Consider the following 20,696-nt stretch of genomic DNA (forward strand, 5'->3'; position numbering starts at 1 on the left):
ATTTAGTCACTCAGTCGTGTCTGACTCTTTGTGACCCCATGGACTGTAGCCCACCAGGCTCCTCTGTCCATGGGGATTCTCCAGGCAAGAATACTGGAGTGAGTTGCCATGCCCTTCTCCAGGGGATCTTCCCAACCTAGTGATTGAACCCAAGTCTGCCACATTGCAGGTGGATTCTTGACCATCTAAGCCACCAGGGAAGTCCATGAATACTGGAGTGGGCAGCCTATCCCTTCTCCAGGGGATCTTCTGGCCCAGGAATCGAACCAGGGTCTCCTGCATTGCAGGCAGATTCTTTATCAACTCAGCTATCAGGGAAGCCCAACTTTACTTTAATTATGGGAAAATTAGTTTCCCATAAAAAGTGGCTCTCTGGACAAAGGGACAGCAATATAACAACTAAATGCTTGAGGAGATCGGGCGCATTCAGGGTGGTATGGCCGTAGACCAACTAAATGCTTGAAAAAGCAGTGTTATGAAACATAGAAGGAAATAATTAGATTTAGATGAAAGGGGATTTGTTTTTCTCTTTCTGACCTACATTCTATATGACGGACTCTAGGTCCACTAATGCATATATGTGAAATCGAGAAAAATGGTACAGATGAACCTATTTGCTGAGCAGGAATAGAGACATCGACATAGAGAATGTTTGATGTGTGAATACAGTGAATGGGGAGGAACGTCAGTTGGAAGGATGGGACTGAAGTATGTGCACTGCCATATGTAAAACAGACAGCTAGAGGGAACGTACTGTATAGCTCAGGGAGCTCAGCTTGGTGCTCTGTGATGACCTAGGTGAGTGGGATGGGGAGGTGGGAGGGAGGCCCAAGAGGGAGGGGATATATGTATACATATAGTTGACTCACTTCATGGTACAGCAGAAACTAACATGACATCATAAAGCAACTATACCCCAGTTTTTAAAAAAGCAGATGCAAGGGATTAGTATTTCCTGATGAAACCATGTTTATATGACCTGGTTTTGAGTAGAACTTCTTAAAATCCCCTCTAGCCTACCTCAGATAGTGCAGAAACTTGTAACCCTCCCTTCGCCTCTGGAGTGGGGTCCCTTCCTATGCAGTGGCAAATGCACAATAACTTAGAGCCTGATAAAAATAGAGTCTGGAAGGATTTAAAAGAGTCATTGGCACAAGTACACGTGAAAAGTTAATAAAGCACATTAGAATGTCCATGAGGCAACAGAAAAAAATAAGTGATAATAGCAGCAAGACTTCCCAGGTGAAGAACACATAAAAGCCAAGCCCGTGTGTCAGGGAGCAGAGATGGGACTTTGCCCTTCAGACAACACATTCTCTCCATATCGGATTTACAGCAACAGCAGTGCCCCCAGAGGATTTTCTAAAGTTAGGGCGGCTGGGGCAACTCAACAAGAACTGATGCATCCATGTGGCATACATGATATCCAACAATTCTACAAACATTTACAAGTCAGATAACATGAACATTGTACTATTCCAGGCCTTTTCTAACACCTACAAAATAAAGTAAAAATCATTAACTCCTAGGAAAAAAAATTAAAATCCACCATCAGCCACCAAATAAATCAAGAGTCACAATTCAACTAATGCACTAATCTTCAAGAACCTGTAACCAACGAAAGAAGCAGAAAACTCTGGAGCAAAGCAGAGAGGCCCATCACTGTCTGGCTCCACAGGAGTCCCTAACCTTGCCAGCACCTGCCAAAAGTTTTGTCTGTAAATTGACAGAAGTCTGAGACTTCTCAATGATGCTACACATGAATGGGCAGATCATTATTTTCTTCTAAAACATGAAGAATACAAGTGGCTGAGAGAAACTGGTGACCCCAGGGAAGAGAACAGAGCTGACACTCAGGGAAGCGGGGGGAAGCTGTCAAGCACGCAGAACTCAGTCCAAAGGCCCCTTGCAAGAAAGGAACAGTCCTTCCAAGAGGGAACTGACATGGAACAATACACTTCAGAGAATCTCAGGGAAAAGAGCAGAGAAGTGTTCAGACCACACCATACCTCATCCAAGTTCCCCTCCCTTGTAATTTCCTCAGGCGAACAAAAGTGAACAGAAAGCAACATTCCTAGTCCTCAGAGGGAAAAAACCCTCCAGTACTAAAGAAATAGAGGCAAACAGTCAAGCCCACTCTGTCCAGAATCATCCAAGCAAATCTAGATGAAGAGAATGGCCCAGAAACTGTGCAAATACATTACACACTGCTTAGGATTCTCCAGAGAAACAGAACCAGTAGGGGTGTGTGGGTGTGGGTGTGTGTGTGTGTGTGTGTGTGTGTATGTGTGAAGAAGGAAAGAAAGGGAGAGGCTGGTTTTTAAGGAATCAATTAAAGGTTTTAAGGAATTAGTCCCTACAGTTTTGGGGGCTGGGAAATCTGAGATTTACAGGGCAGCCTATAGACTGGAAACTCAGCAAGAACTTGTATTGAGTCCAACAGCAGTCTGGAGGCAGAATTCCTTCTTTCTTAGGGAACCTGTTTTTTTTCTCTTAAAACCTTCAACTGATTGGACGAAACTCACCCATATAATGTAAAAGAATGGCTTTACCCAAAGTCTACCGATTCAAATGCTGCTGCTAAGTCGCTTCAGTCGTGTCCGACTCTGTGCGACCCCATAGACGGCAGCCCAGACTCCGCCGTCCCTGGGATTCTCCAGGCAAGAACACTGGAGTGGGTTGCCATTTCCTTCTCCGGGGTTCAAATGCTAATCACATCTTAAAAAAAAAAAAAAAAAAAAAACCTTTATGGCAATATCTAGACTGGTGTTTAACCAAACAATTGGACAACATAGCCCTAGCCACATTGACACATAAAGTAAATCATGCACACACACATAGCCACCTAGAATAATGATAATAGTTAAATGTTCATTGCATGTACTGAGTACTATTCTTTACTCCTCATGTGTATTTACACATTTAACTCCCATAGCAACATTATGAGGTAAGTACTATTTATCATCCTATTGGACAGATCAGGAAATTAAGACATAGTAGCAAGTGGCTAAGTCTGTATTTATATCAGTACCACTGGCTCAAAACTCATGCATTTTACTACTGAACTTGAAGAAAACACAATTCAGGAAACAGAACAAAACTCCCTCAATTACTTAACACCAAGAACACCTTAATAAGAACATAAATTCAATAAAATAAGATTATACCAATAAAATAATAAAGCAATTAAATAAGATGACAAAAAGGAAATTACTAGTCTGTGAGAACAAATTAGGGACTATGCAACATGTTTATGGAAATAATAAGCAGTTTAGATTCAGCAAGATGAATTACTGACACAAAAGTCAATTACTGACAAAAAGAGGAAAAGGTAAGATAATCTAAGTGAATGTGAATGAAAAGGGTAAAAAAAGAAATTTGGAAGAATACTGTTGATATGAAATACACATATTTCAATATTATATACATAACAAAATATATTATGATCCAAAAAAAAAGATAATATTCTTGAAGTGGGATTTCCATTTTAAAGGTATATCCACAAAGACATAATACAATAGAATTTCCCCAAAATGAACAGAGAATAATCTGCAGAACAAAGTTCATGACACATTAAGAAAATTAAATGTGAAATGACCAACAATAAGACATATCCTAAGTGAACTATTAAATGTAAAGGATAAAGAAAGAATTCCTCAGATACTTAAGCAAAACAGCAAATCATATATAAGCAGGAGGAAAAATTACCCCACTCAGAATTCTCCACAACACTCAGTTCTACAAGACAATGAAGAAGTGTCCATAAAGTGCTGAGAAAGATGAAATTTAATTTTAAAATATTATAGCTGGACTTCACTGGTGGTCCAGTGGTTAAGAATCTGCATTTCCATTGCAGAGGGTGCAGTTTCAATTCCTAGTCAAGGAAGTTCCACATGCCCCTGGGGAGCAGCATAGGATAAAATAGAATAGAATGAAATAAAACAAAATAAAATAAAAAATATTACAACTATTCAAGATGCCATTCAAGCATAGGAACCACTGAGAGGCATTCACTGGCATGAAAGAACTCAGTGAAACAATATGTTTGATTTCTTCTTGGGGGAGAAAAAAATTGCTTGACAGCAACATCCAGTCAAATAAAAGATGAGTGAAAAGAAACTTGACAATGGCAAAGCTAAATTAAAAAAACTGTGGTAAATATAAGTCTGTTTAAATATAGAATGAATAGAAGACAACTAATGAAAGTAGAGTAGCAAAAATAATTGTGAATGTTATAAACTTGAATAATGTTAAAAAAAATAATATAACTATAAAAATTAGGAGGTGGGGGTAAGGGAGATGGGAGGATGTTTGAGTGCTAATGCCCTCATCTTTTAAAACAAGAAATAAATAGATATTCTCCAAATATCTGTTTTTTTAAATGTTCCATACTAGCATCTAGACTTTTAAATTTATTTCTAAATTTTTTTTTTAGCATTAATAGATTCTTTTATGGAAAAAATACCTTGTGGTGAAGAAACATTTTTCATTTTTATCTTCTGCTAAAGTCAAATAAAATATAAGGAACTATCTTTTATTAAAAATACTTCCTAGTAGGAACTCATCCTACTTTCATAACTTTTATTTATTTGACCACTGCTACATTCTTCAACTTATAATATGCATAGAAATATATTCAAATAAGGTTAAGAGTGACAATTTCTGAGTTTGGGATAATTTTTTAAAACATATTGTACTTTTCTGCATTGCTTTATTTTTTATAAAGAACATGTCTTATTTTACAAAAAAATATTAAGTGACTTTTTTCCCTTTAAAACTTGCAAGCAGCAGATCAAGATGCTGACTGTTTTATTCTAGCTTATGAGAAAATGAATTGCAGTATTTTTTGTTTGCATTTTCCTGTATGTTTTTAATTTAAAAACACAAAAGTTGATTTGTTACTTTTTACTTTTTCACCATTCTACTTCGCAGACATGTGTACTTTACTGAAATTTATTTTTAAATAAATTCAGTGTTTTGGGAAATAAAATAGAGAGTATAAATATCCCAAATAAAAGAAATAAAGAATATAAATAGCCCAAATCATGCAATGTTCAAGGAGAAAGTGTATCAACAAGTGTATGACCTTACTAGGAGCACTAAGTTAGCAATTAACGAATGACATAGAAAGGTGGGAAATGTATTCTTTGATCAATTTTTATCTTATTATTATTACTCAGTTCTATGAAATAGCTTTTTCTTTTAGTGTACTGTGGCACATTTATTAATACAACATACAGCATCTGAACAGAGTTATGCACCTGGTTACATTGAGCTAACAGGGAAGAATTTGTGAAATAGCTGTGTTTATTTCATAAAGCACATCAGCAACTCTGAAAAAAATATAATCTAAAATGCCCCACTCTAGGTATGAAAAAACAGAGAGGGATATGATACATATTTGCTTATAATATAATAACAACAACAATAAAAATGATAAAAGGATAGACTAAAACCCTAAAAGAAATAGTTACTAGAAGGAAGAGGGTGAAGGAACAGGGATTGAAACTATACTTCTTTGAACATACTGTGTTTTGAGTATTTGAGTTTAGAACTATGTACTTTACATAATTCTAATGAAAGCAATTCCTAAAACTCAAGAGCAAAGTGAGCAATGAATCTGTGTATACTAGAGTTGATAGCATAATCACACAGAGAAGTTTTAAATGACTTTAACACACAGTAAATTGACTGAACATACCCTGTGTATCTAAAGATTTAAAAAATGCAATAATTCTCAGTATTTTTCTAATAATCATATTATTGATTATGTTGGCATCATGTATTGAGATAAAGCAACTGAGTAATGACGTTGATGTGACTGGGAACTGGGATTTTTTGGCATGGAAAGGAAGATGGAAAAATGAAAACGTTAAGGAAAGACCTGATAGTATCCTGATTGGAATAGAAAGCATCAGAATATATTCATGATTTTAAACATACACACACACACACACACATTTTCAGTTCTATTCATTGAAAAACTCTTGAAACAATGAAGAATTCATAGCAATGTGCACCCATAATACCTAGATTATGGTCTCTAATTCTCATTTCTAATGCAAAAGAAACAAGAGTTCCTTAAAAGCAAATTTAAGGTTTGTCTCAAATTTCAGGATTGAGGCAGGAAATACACAACTTGAAAATGGAATATCCTATCTCACTAAAAACAAGAAAGCCATTAAAGCCTGTTTAAGGCATATCAGACCTCAGGAGTCAATTTGAAAAGACACCTTCTGATCACCTTTCTTCTTCTGGCCAGGAAATGGGATAATTTCAGCACTGATTAGAAGGAGCCCTGCTTCTAACTAGAAAAAGAAGAAATGAAGAACCCCAGGGTTAGTAGGAGGAAAAAAAATCATAAAAACCAGAGCAGAAATAAATGAAAAAAGAAACAAAGGAGACTATAGCAAAAATCAACAAACTAAAAGCTTGTTCTTTGAGAAGATAAATAAAATAGACAAACTATTAGCCAGATTCATCAAGAAAAAAGGGGAGAAGAATCAAATCAACCAAATTAGAAATGAAAATGGAAAAATCACAACAGATGACACACAAATACAAAGGATCATAAGGGACTACTATCAGCAACTATATGACAGTAAAATGGACAGCTTGGAAGAAATGGATGAATTCTTAGAAAAGTATAACCTTCCAATACTGAATCAGGAAGAAACAGAAAATCTTAACCAACCCATCACAAGCATGGAAATTGAAACTGTAATCAAAAATCTTCCAACAAACAAAAGCCCAGGACTAGATGGATTCACAGGTGAATTCTACCAAAAATTCAGAGAAGAGCTAACACCTCTCTTACTCAAACTCTTCCAGAAAGTTGCAGAGGAAGTAAACTGCCAAACTCATTCTATGAGGCCACCATCACCCTAATACCAAAACCAGAAAAAGATGCCACAAAAAAAGAAAATTACAGGCCAATATCACTGATGAACATTAATGCAAAATTCCTCAACAAATTCTAGCAAACAGAATCCAACAACATATTAAAAAAGATCATACATCTTGACCAAGTGGGCTTTATCCAAGGGATGCAAGGATTCTTCAATATTCAGAAATCAATCAGTGTGATACATCACATTAACAAATTGAAAGATAAAATCCATATGATTATCTCAATAGATGCAGAGAAAGTCCTTGACAAAATTCAACACCCATTTATGATTAAAAAAAAAAAAAAAACCTCTACAGAAAGCAGGCATAGAAGGAACATACCTCAACATAATAAAAGCCATATATGATAAACCCACAGCAAACATTATCTTCAATGGTGAAAAATTGAAAGCTCTCCCCCTTAAGTCAGCAACAAGACAAGGGTGCCCACTCTCGCCACTACTATTCAACATAGTTTTGGAAGATTTAGCAACAGCAATCAGAGAAGAAAAAGAAATAAAAGGAATCCAGATGGGAAAAGAAGAAGTAAAACTCTCACTGGTTGCAGATGACATGATCCTCTACATAGAAAATCCTAAAGATTCTACCAGAAAATTACTAGAGCTAGTCAAAGAATATAGTAAAGTTTCAGGATATAAAATTAATACAGAGAAATCCCTTACATTCCTATACACTAACAATGAGATAACAGAAAGAGAAATTAAGGAAACAATGCCATTCACCATTGCAATGAAAAGAATAAAACATTTAGGAATAAATATACCTAAAGAAACAAGAGACCTATATATAGAAAACTATAAAACACTGGTGAAAGAAATCAAAGCTGACACAAATAGATGGAGAAATATACCATGTTCATGGATCAGAAGAATGAATATAGTGAAAATGAATATACTACACAAAGCAATCAATAGATTCAATGCAGTCCCTGTCAAGCTACCAATAGTATTTTCCACAGAACTAGAAAAAATAATTTCACAGTTTCTATGGAAATACAAAAAACCTCGAATAGTCAAAGCAATCTTGAGAAAGAAGAATGGAACTGGAGGAATCCACCTGCCTGATTTCAGACTATACTACAAAGCTACAGTCACCAAGACAGTCTGGTCCTGGTCCTGGCAGAAAGACAGAAATATAGATCAATGGAACAAAACAGAAAGCCCAGAGATAAATCCACACACCTATGGACACCCTATCTTTGACAAAGGAGGCAAGAATATACAATGGAGAAAGGACAATCTCTTTAACAAGTGGTGCTGGGAAAACTGATCAACCACTTGTAAAAGAATGAAACTAGAACACTTTCTAACACCATACACAAAAATAAACTCAAAATGGACTAAAGATCTAAATGTAAGACCAGAAACTATAAAACTCCTAGAGGAAAACATAGGCAAAACACTCTCCGACATAAAACACAGCAGGATCCTCTATGACCCACCTTCTAGAGTAATGGAAATAAAAGCAAAAATATACAAATGGGGCCTAATGAAACTTAAAAAGCTTTTGCACAACAAAGGAAACTATAAGCAAGGTGAAAAGACAGCCTTCAGAATGGGAGAAAATAACAGCAAATGAAGCAACTGACAAAGAATTAATCTCAAAAATATACAAGCAGCTCATGTAGTTCAATTCCAGAAAAATAAACAACCCAATCAAAAAATGGGCCAAAGTACTAAATAGACAGTTCTCCAAAGAAGACATACAGACGGCTAATGAACACATGAAAAGATGCTCAACATCACTCATTATCAGAGAAATGCAAACCAAAACTACAATGAGGTACCATCTCACACTGGTCAGAATGGCTATCAAAAAGTCTGCAAGCAATAAATGCTGAAGAGGGTGTGGAGAAAAGGGAACCCTCTTACACTGTTGGTGGGAATGCAAACTAGTACAACCACTATGGAGAACAATGTGGAGATTCCTTTAAAAACTGGAAATACAACTGCCATGTGACCCAGCAATCCCACTGCTGGGCATTCACACCGAGGAAGCCAGAATTGAAAGAGACACATGTACCCCAATGTTCATTGCAGCAGTTTATAATTGCCAGGACATGGAAGCAACCTAGATGTCCATTGGCAGATGAATGGATAAGAAAGCTGTGGTACATATACACAATGGAATATTATTCAGCTATTAAAAAGAATGCATTTGAATCAGTTCTAATGAGGTGGATGAAACTGGAGCCTATTATACAGAGTGAAGTAACTCAAAAAGAAAAACAGCAATACAGTATATTAATGCATATATATGGAATTTAGAAAGATGGTAATGATGACCCTGTTCGTGAGACAGCAAAAGAGGTACAGATATAAAGAACAGATTTTTGGACTCTGTGGGAGAAGGTGAGGGTAGGATGATTAGAGAGAATAGCATTGAAACATGTATATTACCTTATGTGAAATAGATCAGTGGTCCAAGTTCCATGCTTAAAACAGGGCACTCAAACTCAGTCACTGGGACAACCCTGAGGGATGGGATGAGGAGGGAGGTGGGAGGGGGGTTCAGGATGGGGAACACACGTACACCCATAGCTGATTCATTTCAATGTATGGCAGAAACCACTATGATATTGTGAAGTAATTAGCCTCCAATTTAAATAAATAAATAAATTAAAAAAAATTAAAGAGGAGGCCTTCTATTTTTCTTTGAAGAATGGAAATACTTCAATTGTATTTAATAAATGAGGTCATAATGATATTAAATTTGGAGGGTGGAGGGCCATATTTGAATGTATTAATTTACCAACTCATTATTTTAATAATTGGTAAAAGGAAGTAATCAAGCACTTACGCTATCTTTCCTATATTAGTCATGTCTTAGAGTAACTACATAATTGTTGAGAAAAAATTTTATATGGAAGGAATAGGTTGAATAATTTAAAAAATGAATGACAAAATCATAGTAACACTGTTTTGAAAGTACTACTAAGTCAATGGATCCAAAATGGTCAGCAACAGCTGCTAACTCAAAAGGAGAAACAACCAGATATCATGTGCTTCCTAACAACACATGCAGAGTAACTTTGTCAAAAGAAATGAACCAAGATGACATTAAACTTCTAGATACAAATACCAATTAACTGGAAATAGAACAGAGGAACAAGTTAAAAGAAACCATTAGGAAGCAATCAGCAAACTCCCAAACTCAGAACACTATACTGAGCAGTTTTGTCCATAAAATAGAGAGAGAGAACTATAGATTAGGGAATATTTAAGAGATATGTGAACTAATTGCAATTTATAAACTTCATTACAATTCTGATTTCAACTAGTAAAGTGTATGGGGGGGGGACCCATAAAACAATGAGGATTATTTGAACACTGGGCATTAATATACAGAATTATTTTATGTTGCTTTTAGGTGGAATAGTAGCATAGTTTTTTTTTATTTTTTTATCCTTTCTATAGACATGACAAAATATTTAGAGTTGAAATTATGTCTGAGATTTGCTTTGAAATAATCTGAGTTGTGGGGAATCACAAAGTGAAACTTGCAAATTGTTTCAAGTGGATGATTCTCTACTTTTGTACAAGTTTATAATTTTCCATATAAAAAATTATAAAGAGAAAGAATAGAATGCCTCCTGTTGTAAGGCTAGGCATAAAGAAATGACATAGACACAGAAAAATTCAAACATCAGGGTTACTTAAGAAAGAACAACAAATATTAGAGAAAAACTTGTGACTTTAAGTCAGTTGCAATAAATTATTTCCTTTATGCACTATACTAAGAACATCAGAATCAACTGGAAAACACAGTATTTACTAAGGAAAGGGGAGAACACAGCACCACCTCAGATACAACAGTCATTTAGTCTACAAGGCAAACAATGGGCTCATGAAAACCTGTGATATCTGTACAGAAGCTATTTGCCTAATAGCCTTGTATTGATAACGACTGTCCAATTAACATCTTCACTACACTTATTACACACACGAGAAATCTATGAAGGATCTTAAGAGACCTTTAGTGACAAACAGGAAGGAGCCTGTACATCTCTTAGGGGTTTCTCGCAGGTAACTATAGCTAGCTTGGAACAAAAGTGATCCTAAAATGGCACTGATAGGAAAGCTCCTCGTTCAATGCCACGTTTAAATGCCCCGTCTCCAAAACGTAAAATAAATCTGCTTTCATCCTTTGAAATCCTATGGGACTGGAAAGTCTCTTTGTATTACTGAAAAAAAAACGCCAGTATTCTAGTTGATTTGAGAGAAGGTTGTTCTGCTCACAGAAAGATGCTGTATCTCAGAAACACTTAAGATACTCTGCAGACGGAAATAGGGGGAAAATGCGCCCCCCCCCCCATTTGAAGTTCTCCTTTCTTAGCCTGATTTCCGACAATATTTTAACATCTGAAGCTATTTGGCCATCCTTAGAAGTGCATCTTATCCTCTCAAGGCACGAAAAAGTTGCCTAAGTCCGAGGAATGAGTCACTTTGCTTTGATGAGTAAGCTCAGGTGTCATGGATCCTCGATCCGAAGAAAGAGGGGAGGGGGCGTCAGATATGCAGACGGAAGAAGACAGGCCGCTGCGTATTGGATGGCAAGAACTCGATATTCCTATAATTGCGTCATTTCGAACCCAATTGGGTCCAGATGTTATGCGCACCGACGGATTACCGTCTCGGAAACTCTCAATCAGACGCAAGCGAAAGGAGAGGAGGCGGTTAATTAAATATTGAGCAGAAAGTCGCGTGGGGAGCGTGTCACGTGGGTCCCGAGACTCGGCGAGCCTGTGATAAATACCGCGCGGCAGCCAGCCGGCAAAAGAGCGCGCTGCTGACCTCCTCCATCGTTGCTGCAACCGAGAGTGCGCAGCGCCCCGCGAGTGCTCAGACCGGCAGAGGAACCCCGCGGGCGGGTCAGCCGCGGTAAGTGCCCGCGCGCTATAGTGCGCGCTTTCCGCCCCGCGCACCGCTCCGAGGCGGCGTCTAGCAGGGCTGGATGGGCGGCTTCTGCGGACAGCGGGGAAACAGCCCGGGGACCACTGGGGGTCTGCGAGGAAACGGGTATCCCAAGTGTTTTGTCCCTCCTTGTCTTCCACCCGCAGAGCCTACTGGCTTGAAGGTTTGGCTTGGTGGTTGGAAGCTGGGGATTTGGGGTCTAGGAAGAAGGGAATTTGAGATTTTAGGGCTTGATTTTCTTTCCTAACGTGCACATGCAGGACTTTAGCCCTTTAGGCGGCTTGTCTTGTTTGAATCGGCCCTGAGTTCTGTCATGGGATCAAAAATTCTTTTTTTTTTTCCTCCTCTGCCTCTTCTCCCTACCCTTCCCAGAAATCCAACATGAAAATCCTCGTGGCCTTGGCAGTGATTTTTCTCGTCTCCACTCAACTATCTGCAGAAGAAATCGGAGCCAACGATGATCTCAATTATTGGTCCGACTGGTCCGACAGCGACCAGATCAAGGTGAGACCCGGTCCCTAGTTGGCCTGCGCCCTTCCTCACTGGTTTAGGAGCTGTCACTTACCACCATCCCACCATCACCCCCAGCGACAGCACCCTAGTTACCCTAGCGGGCTCCGAGATCACAACCAGGGGCAGTGGGGCGCGCTGCGAGGGCTTGTAAAGGAACGTCATTCCCCTGGGTCCCGCAACCAAGAACCAAGTTTCCTCTGCATCGTCGGGTCTCCGGAACTCTCTGGAGGAATAATACCCTCCCTAAGGATCCCGGGATCCTCACAAGACTGGAAACCTCACAAGGTTTCATCCCCTGGTAACGCGGATTTCGGGGACTAGTCCCGCTGCAGGGGCCTGGCGTTTGGAAACGCTGGGCAGGGACAGAGGAGAGCGCGTCCGACGCAGGCAAAAGCAGGGGCAAGTGGCCAGTTGCTGGGGGCCTGGAGAGGCGCAGGTGGGTGGGAAGCTAACTTCCGGCCCTGACTTTTATTTTACTGACCTGAAGACACAGCCGCAAGTTTTCCTTTAGATTGCTCGCAGGCTGTTTGCGCGAGGGACCCACATGCAGCAGGAACAGTGAGGATCACTCAACTGCTAGTCGCCTGTAAAGCGCTGTCCCCTTACCTACCACCCCCGGCCAGTCTCTCCCCTCCCCCGCCACACACACCTGTGTGCATTTAGGGCGTTGATAGGTCGCCGAAGCCAGCGCTTGAGATGAGACAAAGTCCGGTAGCTGAGCGGCAGCTGAGTGAGGGTCCCGGTGCTGGGAGCAAAGAACCGAAAGCGGGGCGTGGAGGCAATGCGCGTCCGGCTAATGGCAAGGCTGGGCTAGCGCGAGGCGGAGGTGCAGGACACCGCCTGGGAGGGGAGGAGTGGGGAGAGGGAGCGCCCAGGCTTGAGGAAGCTCGGCTTCCTCTCTCCTCGGAGCTGGTTCTCTACTCCTGGCCTGGCCCCACCGCCAGGATTTGCCCAAGGCTGGAACGCACTCCGGATTCCCAGTGCCTCGAACTGGTTGCCTTCAAGCCCGTTAGTCCGTGTGTTTTTCCTCTAGGAGGAAATGCCCGAACCTTTTGAGCATCTTCTGCAGAGAATCGCCCGGAGACCCAAGCCTCAACAGTTCTTTGGATTGATGGGCAAACGGGATGCTGGTGAGATGGGCTTGTCCCTCTCTGCCTCTCTGGGCAACCCACACACATACACTCCCCCCCACATCTCTTAGCTCGTGCTCAGAGCACCCCGTCTCTCTTGCTCTATGAGCAGAGAGTTCCACTCTCAAAGGGGTATATCTCCTGTGGCGCGACGTTCGCCCTCACCGCACTGATGCACAGGTGCCCACGGAGGGAGGGAGGTGCATCTGAACCACCAAGGACAGGAAGCAGCTTTAGCTAAGTGCTTCCTTGCCCAAGGATCCAAACTGGCAAGCAACAGGAAGACTCAGGGTACTCAGTAGGTTCTCAGTGCTGGTGGAAACTGACTATAGATCACTGGGGTTGGAGGAGATTCAGCTGCCAGTGTCTTCTGATAGAAAAGGAATTTCCTTGAATTCATCACACCATCAGTGGAATGTGTGGTTAACGTCAATTTGTCTCTTGTCAGATTCCTCAATTGAAAAGCAAGTGGCCCTGTTAAAGGCCCTTTATGGTAAACATTTCTACAAATCTTTATTTTACTATTGTGAATGCACATGTGTGAAAAGGAAGAAAGCCTTTTGTGGACTCAAATACAGATTCTTGATAATGCCTGTTGAACTGAAGAGATGTATCTGCTCTCTCTCTCCTGAGAATCAGAGGTGATGGACCATGAATACATGTCTCTCATAAGAAAACAAGAGACGTGGTATGCCCAGGCAGTTATTAGCAGACCTCAGAAGTCTCACAGACCTCAGTTTGAATCTGTGGCCCATGTAAACCAATTGAAACCATTCCTTTTGCTAAAACATTGCTTTTATTATTAATAATTTGGCTAGCATTTATGGTTCTGCTATATTCCTCAGGATAGTACATGAATGAGAAATGTTGCATTATTTTAAAAATCAATTTGCTTTATAATTCTTTTTAAAAATGTAGCTCCTTTTAAACAAATATATTGTTTGCTAATTTTATTTTTCTTTCTATAGGACATGGCCAGCTTTCTCACAAAAGTAAGTTCCAAATTATTTTGACATTTATCAAATGCAAATATAAATTATATTGAATTCCATTTTATATAATATCTAATTTTCTGTTGTAATGTAGGACTTGATCTTTTTAATTAACATGATTTAAGACTCGAGGAGACTCATATTACATCCAGAACATAATTGTTTAAAGTTCTGTTGTTTAAACATATCATACCTACCATAAAGATGCATTATATTAAAAATCCTTTAGCTCCCAGCTAAACTGTTGTTGAATTCCTGACCCACAGAAACTGAGATAATAAATATTTGTTGTTATTTTAAATTGCTAAAGAAAGAAAACAGGAGGGAAAAAAGGGAAGGAAAGAGGAATCCTTTAATTCATATAAATTGTTAGTTTTAGGTAAGAATCTCAATCCTAGGGGTAAAAATCCATCACACATTCCTCTTCCCTCATTTTCACCCTGCCACTTCCACTGCAAAAACAAAAGCAAAAACAAAAATTGAAGCATTTACAGGCACCTCTGAGTTCATTTTAGTATGTTGGATTCCACGTTGACATAATTTATTAGTGTAATCCAGCAGTCAGTTAAGATGAAGTGAATGTCTGAGTAGAGAATCCGTACTAAAGTAAAGATAGAAATGTATCAATAGTTTTGTGATCCCATGATGGGATGGGAGACCTGTCTTTCCAAGCATAGTGAGACATTCTTATGGCAGCAAAGATGGCAGAATTGTGGCACTTGACAGTCATTAGATCACAGTCTCCTAGTTAATGGAACCAGGGTTGCAGAAAGTCCCAGGGATCATCTTAATCACACTCACTTAGCCCAAGGTCCAATCCAACTTGGATTCTGGCTCATCGAGGGCAGAGCAGGCCACACTAAGATAGCCATGTAGTATAAACCTAGTATAAACCAAGCTAAGGTAGTATAAACCAAGAGACATTCTACCACTAGAGTTAAAATAATATCCTTCCCAAAGGTTTCATCTTTGAAAATAAATAAATTTTATTCATATTTATTTTCTCAGGATTTTACCTTCAAAGGAATTATATATAGCAAAATTCTATGTGATGAAAATAAATGTACTGTTAATTCAAAACATACTTTTTCCAAAGGAAATATTTTTTTAATCCAGTAAAATAGAAATGATGACCTTTAGAAATTTATAAGTATTAAGTATAGGACTCTGATTTAACTAAACTTTAGTTTCCTGAGAAATATATTCAGTAATATGAGGATATTTCTATCACACATATGTGAAGTTGACTTCCTGAAAATCAAAGCTTGCTCAAATAGCAACAATATTTAAAGCATTACATAAAACACATAAAATAGAATATGAATAAAGTGTACTTGCTAATATTTAGATATAGAATTGAGAAAAGTGCCTTCATTGTATTATTTTACTTACTAAGACTTACTAGGAGTCTTTATTTCTTCAGGCTCACCAAAACTTGCAATAGTTATGCATTTATTATATAGGCATATATTTGGAAGCTTGCTTTTCTTGGTACTAGTTATAACAGTTTATTTCCTCAGATATATACATATTAAAATACCCCTAAATGTATTTTTCCAGGGCATAAAACAGATTCCTTTGTTGGACTAATGGGCAAAAGAGCTTTAAATTCTGGTATGTATAAAACCATGACTGGACATAAACAGTATCTTAAATCTACTTCTACTTTCTCTAAGGCATTCTTTTCAAACTATTAAACAGGAATAATAAAATTAAAATGAGTACTTATGTTGAAAAAATCTAATTGCAATAAATAAATCCAAGAATGGATTTATAGCTGATTGAGTGAGCTAATACCACAACATCAGTCTCTTTCTCAAACTCCCAGTGTCTTCCCCTTTTAATCATTACCTAACCTGAATCTTTGAGCTAGTCCAATATCCTTTCCCTTATATCTGTTCGATAAGCTACACTTTACCTTACTGAACTAAGAGGGGTGGGGAAGGTGGAGGGGGGGATTAAAACCAAGCTAATTAGAAAGTCTTATAAAAGGTTAAATCTGACAGTCTTCTAACACAGAAATAAACAAAAACAAATCCATTTTTACAAATCACTTGCTCTTTATGAAATTATAATAGCTCATACTCTATACCTCCTGATGAATGTTTAACACTAGGAGAGTAACATAGTCCATTCCAGTGCCTTAAAAAGGGAAACCATCAAATTATCCTAGAGGGTTATAATCAGTCCTGGCTATAAAACCCTTAAAGAGAAGGAGTGCTACAGTTCTCTTCATAACCCAGTTTAATTCTGAACAATTGTTTCACTTGATATAAAGGCTGCATATTTCCTTTCTTTTCTTTAATTTCTATATTGTATGTAAATGCCACATGTATAGATCTGAAAACTCATTTCTTAACTCATTCATCATAGTATTTTCAAGGTTAAATAACCCCTATATCATTTTCCTAGAGACTGATATTCTGTTAAGCTCATTCAGTTAAGCTAATCCATAGGTTATTTTTCTTGGGAAAGCTATTCAAATTCTCTTTTTACCTTCAGTGAAATTAGAATTAAAATACTAATCATGTAATTAATTAGAAATTAATCATCACCCATCTTACCCATTTAGAGTATTTCCAGTTTCCTGAAAATCTATGACTAAAATGTGCTGACTTAACTAATCTGAAAAAGTCAAGCAAGGTTAAATAACCCCTATATCATTTTCCTGGAGACTGATATTCTGTTAAGCTCATTCTGTTAAGCTAATCCATAGGTTATTTTTCTTGGGAAAGCTATTCAAATTCTCTTTTTACCTTCAGTGAAATTAGAATTAAAATACTAATCATGTAATTAATTAGAAATTAATCATCACCCATCTTACCCATTTAGAGTATTTCCAGTTTCCTGAAAATCTATGACTAAAATGTGCTGACTTAACTAATCTGAAAAAGTCAAGCAAAAATGAGGTATTTTAGCCTATATATTGGTTCTCTATCTTCTAAATTTAGATACTACTTCAGTAATTTGGAGGGTTCTCAATTTTAAAGAAGTTGTGAATGTACATAATGAAACACTAAAATTGTTTTATTGCTATGTATTATCTTCCAACTTTTGGAAATGGAATATAAGTTTAAACCACACTGGTGTTATATGTATCAGGAAGTGTACACTAGCCCTTATATACCTGTGGTTTTCTTGAAACCATGCCAGTCATCAACTTTTCATTTTCAGAACTGATACAGGTTTCAGAACATGCTTGACTTTACAAATAATATAGATATGTGCAATTTAGAACAAATTAGATGCTATTAAAGGTACTTAAAATAGTAATGTAATTATAGATAGTATTAAATAGAATCATTGTATGGGTCACAATCAATCAATGACTAAATCTTTGCTCCTCCATTTTAGTTAAGAAAATATCAAAGGAAAACATGGGCAAACATGTAATCTATAACTAATCAGGTACCTTGGCATATAATTAGTTGAGACAAGGTTATCATAGAGTCTATGACCCTCTACAGCCATCTGATCCTTACCCTGTTATGGCAAAGACCTTTGACAATCTGACAGACCTAGAAACTACCTTCCCAGGGAAACCCTCATCAGTTCATACACACAAATATTTACGGTTTTAGAGGGTTCAAGGACCACGTAAGAACTTTGCTTCCAATTAAGACATTGTTTTCTGGCTTGATCACTAGTCTGTCTTTGGTCAGTTTACATTAGCATTCACGTCCCTTCTCTGAGGAATAGAATTATATTATGAACGCTTCTCAGCTTTGTACGTGTTTGACATGTACACTATTAAAAACATTCAGCTTATTGCTGACCTCACTTAAGTAAATCCTATACACCAAGGAGCATCTGCTCGGTGGTAAAGGTGGGAAGCGACAGCACTGGAGCCTTTATCTACCTTCTCTTTCAGCAAACCCTTCTCACTGAGAAAATCGCTTAGAGTGGCATCTATGATTCCTGATGTCTTTCACAGTTCTTTCTATTTCAAGTATTTTATACATGCATACTGAATTTTTAAAAGTGCAGTAGTTTTAAAAATCATTTATCATGTAAATCTAAGTGTATAAAGTATTAGCTAAAATAATGAAAAATGGACATAAGTATTGTGATCACAATGATCTGATCCTTATTCTTTTGTGGCTACAGACCCCTTTGAAATTATGTTTAATATAATAATATAATTTGGTGCTTTTTTCTTTCCAGATAGTCAAAGTACTTAAATTATTTGCTAGCTCTATGTTAAATACCTTTGGAAATAGTGATTAATCTTTCACAGGCCATTTAGGGTGCTAGGAGATAAGTTAAACTATGTTGTATTTAGATGGTACAATTACCCTACTTACAGACAATGAGATTGTTTTTAGTCTCATGGACAGTCTGTCATTGGAAGGAATCCAGAGGGCGGGAAGAAACCTTCACACTATTAGGTACCCCTATCCTGGTGCCTCAGTGCTAAAGAATCTGCCTCCAATGCAGGAAACATGAGTTCTACCCCTGGGTCAGGAAAATCCCCTGGCAAAGGAAATGGCAACCCACTCCAGTATTCTTGCTGGGGAAATCCCATGGACAGAGGAGCCTGGTAGGCTATAGTCCATTAAGTCACAAGAATGAGACAGGACTTAACAACTAAACCACCACCACCACATACCAGAAATCAGCAAACTTTTTCTGTAAACAGTCAGATGGTAAATATTTTAGACTGTGTGAACCATGCAGTCTCTGGAGCAACTACTCAGATCTGCCATTTTAATGTTAAAGTAGGCAAAGATACTTGGAGAAGGGAATGGCTACCCACTCCAATATTCTTGCCTAGAGAACTCCATGGGCAGAGGAGCTTAGTGGGATGCAGTACATGGGGTCACAAAGAGTCAGACATGACTGAGCAACTAACACTTAACTAACTTAGGCAAAGACAATGCATAAATGAATGTGTGTGGCCATCTTCCAATAAAATGTTATTGACAAGAAAAGATGGTGGACTGGATTTGGCCCATGACCTATATATAGTTGGTTGACTATATCCTGGAATAAAAGTCCCACATTTTGCTTTCATCCTCCTACTATTCCTGTTTACTTTAGGAACTGTCCTTTCTGTAAATCACCAAGGTGTCTGTCACTGCTTGAGAAAGCTATGGAGAATCAATATTGCAATATATTGTGGAAGTACACTTTGAGGGCATCAAGTCAAGGATGACCAAAATAACCAAGAATTCTGTGGATAGATCACTGTCAATCAGGATAAAGACTGAGACCTGAACAGAAGATGCACAAATAAGACTCTTAGAAATACTTCAATGGAGGGATAAAGTAATGAGTTTAAAATAAATTTCCTATGCCTTGAACTTTGTTTATCTGTGTCAGTGACCCTCTTAACAAACTCTTTACCTTCTCTTTGTTCTCAGTGGCTTATGAAAGGAGTGTGATGCAGGATTATGAAAGAAGACGTAAATAGACTACCTAACATATTTATTGAGCTTCATTTGTGTCAGTGGTCAAGGAAAGGTAAAATGAGACATGCACTATGAGGAATAATTATTTATTTAATAATTGTTGTTTGAGTTTAAAACTCAAAAAGTATTTATTTTTCATATTGTGGCAATATATGTTGTAAAAAAATATGTTGTGATTCTAATATGACAACTCAGTCAGAAGCAGAAATCAGTGGTAATTTCTCAACAAAGCACAGTGTTCAATGAAGTTGTAAAAACCTATCAAAGATATAGTCTCCAAAGAAAGGAATCATTTCTGTTTCTTGGAAGCAGTCACATCAGCTACTACTAAGGAAACGAAATTCACATATAGGCTGTGCTTCTCCATTTGTTTTCATGGTGAAAATGTGCTGAGAGTTGGTATCAAACTGTGTTTGTATCCCTGCAGCATGTTTCATGTTTTGTGACTACATAGAGATGTTTAAAAAGTTTTACTGTGATTCTAAGATCTTTATTTTATTGTACAATGTGTTGTGATGGTTAACATTTTAAATAAAAGAAAAAGTATCTTAAATTGGGTCTTATTCTTTCATTAATCTTTATGTCTAGTTGGCAGCCTTTCTTTCAGTGGATATGTTCCAACCTGTTTTGGCTTTAAAATAATGAAACATAAAGCTACTAAATTTCTCTTTCTTAAGGAAAATGACTAAATGTAATCACAGTTTCTCTTTCCCACACATATGCACTTGTTGTTGTTCAGTCATTGGCATAGGATCATTCATGGAGTAAACAGTTACATTCTGGTACCCAAAGAGTAAAGGCTCAGTTCTGTTTACCTGTGCTTATGAT

The 20,696-nt window shown here is 37.8% G+C and overlaps 1 protein-coding gene across 4 annotated transcripts; it reads left to right on the forward strand.

Moving 5' to 3' along the window:
- Nucleotides 1-11,512: 11,512 nt before the first annotated feature.
- Nucleotides 11,513-20,421, forward strand: TAC1 (tachykinin precursor 1). Of its 4 annotated transcripts, XM_043462288.1 has the most exons (7): nt 11,513-11,789; nt 12,195-12,326; nt 13,369-13,465; nt 13,914-13,958; nt 14,434-14,457; nt 16,018-16,071; nt 19,821-20,421. In XM_043462288.1, exons 2-7 carry the CDS (start codon nt 12,204-12,206, stop codon nt 19,868-19,870), a joined length of 393 nt encoding a protein of 130 aa, XP_043318223.1. In that variant the 5' UTR covers nt 11,513-11,789; nt 12,195-12,203; the 3' UTR covers nt 19,871-20,421. The 4 variants fall into 4 exon arrangements, with proteins under 4 accessions (XP_043318223.1, XP_043318224.1, XP_043318225.1 ...); XM_043462289.1 differs by lacking the exon at nt 13,914-13,958 and having other exon boundaries at nt 11,563-11,789; XM_043462290.1 differs by lacking the exon at nt 16,018-16,071 and having other exon boundaries at nt 11,583-11,789.
- Nucleotides 20,422-20,696: the final 275 nt, after the last annotated feature.

The sequence above is a fragment of the Cervus canadensis genome, chromosome 3 (assembly GCF_019320065.1).
Source record: "Cervus canadensis isolate Bull #8, Minnesota chromosome 3, ASM1932006v1, whole genome shotgun sequence".
In the NCBI taxonomy this organism is placed as follows: Eukaryota; Metazoa; Chordata; class Mammalia; order Artiodactyla; family Cervidae; genus Cervus; species Cervus canadensis.